General features: G+C 34.6%; 1 protein-coding gene across 1 annotated transcript in view; it reads left to right on the top strand.

The window, feature by feature from the left end:
- Nucleotides 1-4,274: 4,274 nt before the first annotated feature.
- The window catches only part of LOC125669308 (uncharacterized), a 255,519-nt gene continuing 250,686 nt past the window's right edge, over nt 4,275-9,107 (top strand). The window contains exons 1-2 of the mRNA XM_056163849.1: nt 4,275-4,320; nt 4,964-5,206. Of these exons, the coding sequence (XP_056019824.1) occupies nt 4,299-4,320; nt 4,964-5,206 (265 nt within the window). The 5' untranslated portion in view covers nt 4,275-4,298. The remainder of the gene's footprint in view (nt 4,321-4,963; nt 5,207-9,107) is intronic.

Here is a 9,107-nt window from a genome sequence, read left to right as displayed (position 1 = left end):
TTATGTATATGATGTAGGAAATCTGACTAGTCCACAACGATATAACGTGAATGTGACGGGGCTCTTTCCCAATTTTCAAAGACAGAAACGCAGTTATGAACGATATACAAAATACCAGGTATAAATAATGTCACCCTTGATTCACCTTTACCTTACTTCAACAGACAATTAGGTCCACATTGTATCCAAAACTTTACTCTGTTCCATTGAGAGACCGCAGCGGTAGCCTAGAGTTTAGAGCGTTCGCGCCGCATGCGGCCTCCCGGGGTTCGAATCCCGGCCGCAACAGACCTAAGTCGTTAAAACAGGTTGTGACAGTTCCATCGCCAAACGCATTGGGTGTGAATGTCACGGGTCCTCGGAGATGACCTTCAAACGAATGACCCGTGTCGCAGTAGGTGTGGCACGCTAAAGAACCCTCACCGCTCAATCACCGTAAGTGCCAAGCGAATGCCGAGCAAATGCCTGAATTTGAAGCCCTTCACCGGTCTTGGTGACTTTTCCATATGAGTGAAGAATTCTCGAGTGAGACCTTAAGCAAGATACAATCCATTGAGAGTTTCACATCAATTGAAGAACCCATAGCTAGTCTATACTTGGATGTTTCAACACCTGAATATAGACTGAATTATATGATCATGGATGTTGCCAATCACCTTAAACTCAAATTTACAAACAAAGGAATAGATGCCGTCAACACAAGCAACATTCTACGTCATAAAATAGTTCAGTCTTGTATTCTAACAAATTTTAAGTTCAACTCTACACCCTGTATTTTCTACAATTATACTTCCACTATTGCATCAACATTTTTTTTAATTATAAACAAACTTTGCAGTACCTAGATACAGACCATCTTACACTAAATCCACTTACGCGTTATTGTTCAACTCATTTTAAAAGCACCTAAACACAGATAACATAGGTCAATTGGCGAAAGAACTTAATCTATATTATGAATTACTGTTGATTCCTTATTTTACGCGAGTACTTATTATCGCAAAATGACTCATGGACGTCAAATCGCGAGAAAATAAATTCGCGAATACTTTGTTGATCAAATATTTTTGCATGTGTTTGAACAATCTAAGAATAGAGAGGAGAAATATTTTGCGAGTGATGTTTCTCGGGAAATTACGCGATAATAAATCCCACGCGTACATTTAGGAATTTTTAGTATGTCGAAAATTGTGTCATACGATGGACTATATATCAAAAAGAGGAACATGATACCTTGTCAGAATGGATTAAAAGTATAAAAGAAATATCAAAATCCCGCATTTTTTACAATGCCATACATAGGTAACAATTTGTGATGCTTAACTTAAAACTGGTGACGTCTCCAAAGATTGAAAAATTCCGGGACGGAAAACAATGAAATTGAACCACACACAATGAGGAATTAAAAGAAATATTATTATATTATATATATATTATTGTCTGACTTGCAACTAGCTAAGTACGGACTATGACAAAATTACAATGTGCGATCTCATCTCAACGCCCATTGTCAGGCACGTCAATTGTCCAGAAGAAAGAGTTGGAAAACATTAACTCATCAAGGTCATTAAATACCTCAACAATTACAAATATGACAACTCTTGATCACCTTATTTTCTTCAGTTTAGAATAACACTTCCTCGTTGGTTTGAGAATTCAAACATGCAGACACTTGTGTTTTTGTTATTATTGAGACTAACTTTGTCCTCTGGATACCGTAAGTAAACAACTTTCATATCATCTATGTCTGTTTTACTAGTAACTCTCTCATTTGTGTCTATGTCTTTCTTACTAGTAACTCTCTCATTTGTGAAGTAAGCTAGTGAAGATTAGTCACAATATACACTGTGCTAACAATCAATCGAAACAAGGAGTGTTTCTACGAATGATATCTCTTACTCAGCTTTCTTTATGAATGTTAATGAAACTGATTTAAGTTTAGTATATCAAAGCATAGTTTCCATCTTGTAAATATCTTGCTGGTCTTTGAGTAACAAAATACGTATCAATTTGTTTTTTATTTCAAAATAGAAATTGATACTGAAATCAGGAATAATCACTTAATTTTACATGTATATTACAGTTTTAATTAATCTAATATTTTCCCAGCAAAACAATTAACAACATTTTGAATAATGAATTAATAATTAATCTAATGACAAATGCCAGTCATGTTCACACAAGTCGTACAAAACACAGAAACTGCCTCCTACTGTAATTCAAAACGAGAAGTTACAAACGACTTACGGATTACTCTAAATTCCTAGATTTACTTGTACGCAAGGGATTTATTATTGCGTAAATAGGCGAGAAACATCACTCGCGAAATAAAATAACTCGCTTTTAATTTGATATCGCCAAAATACATGCAAAAACTCTTGATCAAGAGAGCACTTGTAAATTTATTTTCTCGCGAATTGACGTCTATGAGTCATTTTGTGATAATAAGTACTCGCGTAAATTAAGGAATCTACAGTGTATTGCAGTAATTCTATACAGTATATCATGACGAGCCATGAATGACACTGCCTCCAAGGGAATTCATCAGCGAGATTGTTCATTTACTTTTGATCAAGTATGTCTACTCTACCGAGTAAGGCGAGCTGAAATCCACCCGTTATAGCGATTGGGATACGAGATGACTGTCATACCTAACAGACTCCTCACACATGCTCCCCATGTAAACTGTGGCAAGCTGGTATTGATCCTAAAATAGCCATCGCAAGCCATAAGTCAAGAGAGGGCAAAAAATAGGATGTGGTCATTTAAAATCTTCCCCTCTAGAACCACTGAGCTTTACGTTCACCGTGCGCTCATCGTTCACCAACTTGCGTTTACCGTTCGCTCTGTGTGCGTTCACCGTTCGCTCACCGTGCGTTCAGCGTTCGTTCACCGTTCGCTCTGCGTGCGTTCATCGTTCATCAAATGATTTATAAATTTATCAAGATATCATATCGATGCACTGTTTCTTTTGTCAGTTACGATTAATTACTCTAGTTTCGAATATCCGTTCTTGTTTCGATTTTGCTCAACTGCAGACAAAATTCAGTACTGTTAATTTTGTTCAAATGGAGGAATAAATTGATATTTTTGAGTAACATTGTTGCTGCCCAAAATAACTAACAATGAGGTAAAGGATTGACACCCAACCGCGATTTGAGGATTATACTGCCATGGAAGTTCATCCACCACTTGAAATTACCGACATACGTATAAGGGACATTATTTATGGTATCTCTAAATTCCAGTACGCTGACCTGAACTATTTTGTCACCGTATATTTAGTGATGACGATTTGATATCATTTAACTCGCAAATATCGGAATATTTTGATATCGGCTATTTTACCATTATTTGCCGAGATTCACTTATTGAATATCTCAAACCTTTATGATTACAAAGAGGATGCAATTTGGAAACTCCTTAATATGGATGACAGTTTCCCTTGCTCCTCCGCTATGGCGTTTCACTCCATCCTCAATTGCAATATCGCTTTGTCGTCTTTACGTTTTCCCATCTCCGTCCTAACTCGTCGTCCTCGCATTTTCCCATCTTCATCCTAAATGCAAAAGGGCGAGTGACCTGATCAGAATATGATAAATTTTGTTAATACTTCATTATGTATCACAAAACAGTAAATCCTCCAACAGAACATTACAGTTGTTGAAGAAATGTACCTTGTTGTCCTTAAAATGTCAGCAAATATTCATCCATATGTATACCAATTAATCGAAATCATGATGAAGATATGTTCTGATCATCAATCGATGATGAAATATTACACAATGTCATTCGATAATTTGCATGCGTGCCAACATGTATATAATTTGTAACACTCCACAGTATTGGTAGACTAGCTGATTACCATGACATCAAACAAATCACGGATTGTGCAACTACAGTTACATTTTGGACTCACAATGTGTTTTTAAATTATTTTTTCATATTGTCCCTTGACCGCAGAGTAGTAATTTCTACGATCCTCTTTAAGTGCTCGCTGTCGATAAATTTCCAAAACTCCTGTTCAGTCTACTCAAGTTTAACTGTATAAAAGCAAATCAACATCCGTCTTTCAGAAATTACATGTAAATGTATAAAACTTTCTTTTCCGATTATTTATTTTAATGCTGCAGAGGGAAATGCTGGAAAAAATTTAAATTCATCATGGTCATTAAATTTCTTAAAAATTAGAGATATGACAACTGTTGATCGCCTTATATATATTTTCAAATTGAAAAACAAAACTCCCTTGTTGTTTTAAGAATTTGAATATGCAGACACTTGTCGTTTTGATATCAATGATACTGTCATGTGGATACCGTAAGTAAACAATATATTGTTTATATCTATTGTACTGTTAACTTTCTCGTTCATAATACGGTGTAGTGAAGTGTTGTTACAAATATGCCGGTCGACAGGGGATGCTTATTCCTCCTAGGCACCTAATTCCACCTCTGGTGTGTCCAGAGGACGGTCCGTGTTTGCCCAGCTATCTATATTGTGTTGCTGATAGGAGTTATGAGATTGATCACTGTTCGTTATTTTCACCTTTCATTATTACACCATACTAACAATCAAACCGAAACAAGATGGGATCCCCATTTAGTACAGTTCGGTGCACCACTATTCCAAATTAGTTTTCTTCACACAATGTAATGAAAACAAATCAAGTCTAACTAGTATTTATTTTCGATCGTACATCAACATGTAGTTTACATTGTATAAATTTGCAACATGATTATGTTTTATTCGTCTTGGAAAATAGAAATGCATTTTACGTCGTTTTATTCATGAAAAGCAGGAATAACCCTTTAAATTTTACATGTAAATTTACATTTTGATTAATTATGACGAGATTCCGCTATCATTATGATTAGAATTATGTATGTGTGCGAAAGTAATAAGTGAAAAGGTGATTCTTCCCACATTCTGATAGCAATAGAATAGGTTTCTTCATTTACAGAAATCCTATCTCAGAATAAGGAGACCGAACAGGCTAAGGTGGTACCCAAATGCCAAGAAACTGGAACATGTCAGCAGTATCAATCCAGTCGTGCAGTAGATGGAGACATTAACATGTGTACAAGGACTGCACAGTTTGGAACTAATACTCCAGCGAAATGGACATGGTGGTATGTTGACCTTGAGAAAGTACTCAGCATCTTCAGCATCATGATACAGTTCAAAGACTATGGAGAACAATATGGTATGGTTTGTGTAGTTTAATTACCTATGTATTGATACATAAGTGCAGTGATTTTCTTTTTTATGTCCATTTCGCCATGTTTTCATCTTCCCTCTTTAATTGTCACTAACATTACCTTAATGAGTCAACGATTAGGAATTACTCGAATGTTTCTTAATTTCTTAGCGGCTTGTTAATTACACCCATTTATATTTTTTCTTTTACTCTCAACGTAGATATTACGCCAGTAGTTCATGCTATCAAATTTCAGTAACTGCTCTTCATACAGCATATTCGCAATGCTAATGGTGTAAAATTACACAAAAAATATTTCCATCTGAGAACAGAAAGCATGCGCCTCGAGATGATAGTGTCTAGCAACGGATACCATTATTTGATAACGGGTGGTATACAAATTATCACATGTGTCAAATGTATTCGCGAAAAGTTCGCTGTAAAATGTTAGACGACGTCGTTTGAGCGTTTGTAATAAACGTGAATACTCACATTAATATATAGAGAATTGAATGGTAGTGATTGATCAAATGTCAATAGACGAAAGTTTTTTCTGCTTTGCATTTTATATAACATTCAGTATAATATTACATGGTTTTGATTGATCAAATGTCAACAGAAGTAAGGTTTTCGGCTTTGTTGTTTACATAACATTCAGTATAGTAAAACAAATCTTGCATGTAGTCGGCTACGCCTCGTTTGAAAATGGTTTTCTCGGGGTGAAAATTTCAATATTATCCTCAACTGCATGCGATAGCTATATATTATTATCCTTCAAAATAATAGTCAATTTCATTGGTCGAGGGCTGGTCATAAATTGTCTCCATCACGTGCTGTAACTACTCTATATATTTAATTTTAATAAAAGTAAATTATGAAATTAAAGATTTTCAGGGTTGTGAATTAATAATTCTAATAGTGGCGTTGGTGTCAACATTAACGGTTACAAATAACAATACACAATTTCCGAGTTGCCCAATAAATATTTCCCTTTGTGGAACTCTTACGCACAGTGAGACGCAAAACATACTTTCGTCCACACGCGGTGGGTACAAAAGCTTATCGCTGCCTTCATATATTGCTTAAAGGATGGTTATCAGACATCATGCAACAACCCAAACTGCTGGGATACACAATTTTAACAAGTTTGTGATTATTTGATAATGAAATAGCTCAAACGCAAATCTATAATCACCAACTTTCGTTGATCAAAGTATCACTCTTGCAGAAGAGGAAATAAAAATCAACTCATATTTAATTTAATGGCTTAACTCAAACAAATATTATTCTCTATATGGTTTGTTCAATAGCAACAGTTGATAGAAGAAAATTTACGCTTTCATAAGTTGTGTCCTTATTTACATAGCTAATCTATAATATATGGATACATCTTGTACCCACCCAAGTGTTCAACGGAAAACTGAATGTACCCCCATCACAGAAATGTTGATATCTCGGAACTTGCGTATTGAAAAGAAAGATATTCCCTATTTCAATGCAAGTTTGCATTTCGCTTGATGCTTACTTTTTTGTTTTATGAAATACTTTACGACGTTTGACGCCATGTTGTTGTGTCATTCTATCATGACGTTAAAATCAAGTATTTTCGTCCCGTTAATGCTAGTTTAACTGGTGTGTTTTATTAAGCGTATAAACATCGAATAAATTTATGACATTGAATATAAAATAATATATATAGTGCATGTAGTTATGAGTAACATTGATTAAACCCTCGAAAACCAGTGAAAATGTATTTAAATCTGCAAGAAAAGTCGTTACGATTTTGTTATACTTTGACCTTTAAAAGTTTTAAATATATGACACAAGTCAATAAATGTTTGGGATTTTTTTTTTACTTCTAGATTCTCATAAAACTATCATGATAGGTGTCCAAAGTTGATAACCCTATTTAGACAAGATAATTGGTGATGTCTCCCTATTAAACAATCCATAAGTGTATAGTGTATTATACAGTTGTTACACTTTCTTATTGTTGGAATGGTATCAGTACATTCTTGTTTAGCCAGTTTGACCTGACACTCACTTTTAAGGTTACCTATCACAGGTGCAATCGTGCTTGTACCTTGCTCTTTTTCTAACATTTTACATATTCCAATGTTCTTCATCGAGTTCAATGTTTTGATCAAAATACACAGCACATAAATAAACGAAAATGTGATTTCCTAATAGAAAGTTGTTACAAATAGTAAAATCTCACCACGTGTATATCGAGGAAAAGTTTTTCTCTTCTTTTCAACTGATGACAGTGTCATATCAAAACTAATCATCATTTATGTTCCTTAGTTAATATGACTTGCCAAGTAGCCTTTGCTTGCTACTTGATAAAGGCAGTGAAAACAGGACAGTGATCTGAATTGCAAAAATGTCATTTATTTTTAAAATGACAAAGTTATATAACAGAATAGCTATCGGGGGTCAGAATGAGTCGAAAACACAAATACAAGAACATATGTATCACATAGGTATGATTATGCAATTTGACCCCCTACAACACATAACGAAATATCGAAATAGAGCTGCCTGCAATCAAATAAGGTGGATTTTACAAATAAAACAGCTTACATATATCAAAGTGGCATAACAAAGGAGGATGTGGAGGGTGGATGGTGGGTATCAAATTAATTTTCTTTGTGTACACAAATATTTGAGCAGTCTTTGCACTCCAAACAAACAAAGAGGAATGACCAAAGCATCATAACGGCGCGCTGTGATTGATCATCTATGTAATAGGCTAAGTACGGGGCCCTAAAACAAAACATTACATCATCTTAAGTTTGCCTCATCGGAAATTTCCACCCAAGACAGCGAATATATCAATATGAGGCATCCCAAAAAAGGAGGAGCCTCAAACACAATAACTTCCATACCAAACATCCATCAAACGTGAAAGAAACAAATTTAACATGTTATACAAAACATATATATATTTACCATATATATGTTTACCATGTTTACTTATCCAAATAATACGCAATAGAAAATACACAATTAGCACGTTACATAAAAATCAGTATCTACCATAATTCCTTATTTCATGAATTGATAATTTCAGTTATGAGACAAAGAGGACGTTTTGCTGGTTTCTCGCTCTATGTGGCGAACACAACTAAAAAGGAGGATGGGTATCTGTGTTACAAGAACGGAGAGGAGTTACCGACCTTGAATTTCAGTACAACTTGTGTCAAACATGGACGTTACGTTATATTTTACAATGAAAGACTTGACGGAACAACTTATCCTACTAAATATGAAATAACTCCAGTTTTCACTGAATTGTGTGAAGTAACTGTAACAGGTATTAATACATCTATTCTGCTCCATCATTATACAGTCAATATTCCGTATAGTGTATGATAAATGTAAATAGATATGATAAATATCGTAATATTGTATGTATATCTTGTACTACACCATTACCCTTTGTGTTCATACGTTTTTAAGTTTATGATGCATGTAAAATGAGGGTTTTTATCTCCAGCATAACCTTATACAGTACCCGATGCGCATTTTGACAAATACTGTCTCATCAGTGATGCTCAAGCCGAAATATTGGAAATCGGAAATAACGATAAACTTGTAAGAACTGAAAAGAAAAACAGTGTGCCAAAGACTAGAGTCAAATTCGTTTAAGGATAAGAGTTATGCATGAGGGAGATAATCCTTAATTTTGAAAAGAATTTTCAATTTTATCACATCAATTAAATATACATCCGTATTTCAAGCTAGTAACGAAGTACTTAGTTACTGAGCTGTAGAGACCCCCGGGGACTAACAGTCCACCAGCAGAGTCTTCGACTCAGGGGTCGTAATGTAAAAATTATCTTATATATATATATATATATATATATATATATATATATATATATATATATATAGGTTGTAAAGA

The sequence above is a fragment of the Ostrea edulis genome, chromosome 4 (genome assembly GCF_947568905.1).
Source record: "Ostrea edulis chromosome 4, xbOstEdul1.1, whole genome shotgun sequence".
NCBI lineage: Eukaryota > Metazoa > Mollusca > Bivalvia > Ostreida > Ostreidae > Ostrea > Ostrea edulis.
This window is presented reverse-complemented; position numbering and strand designations above follow the sequence as displayed.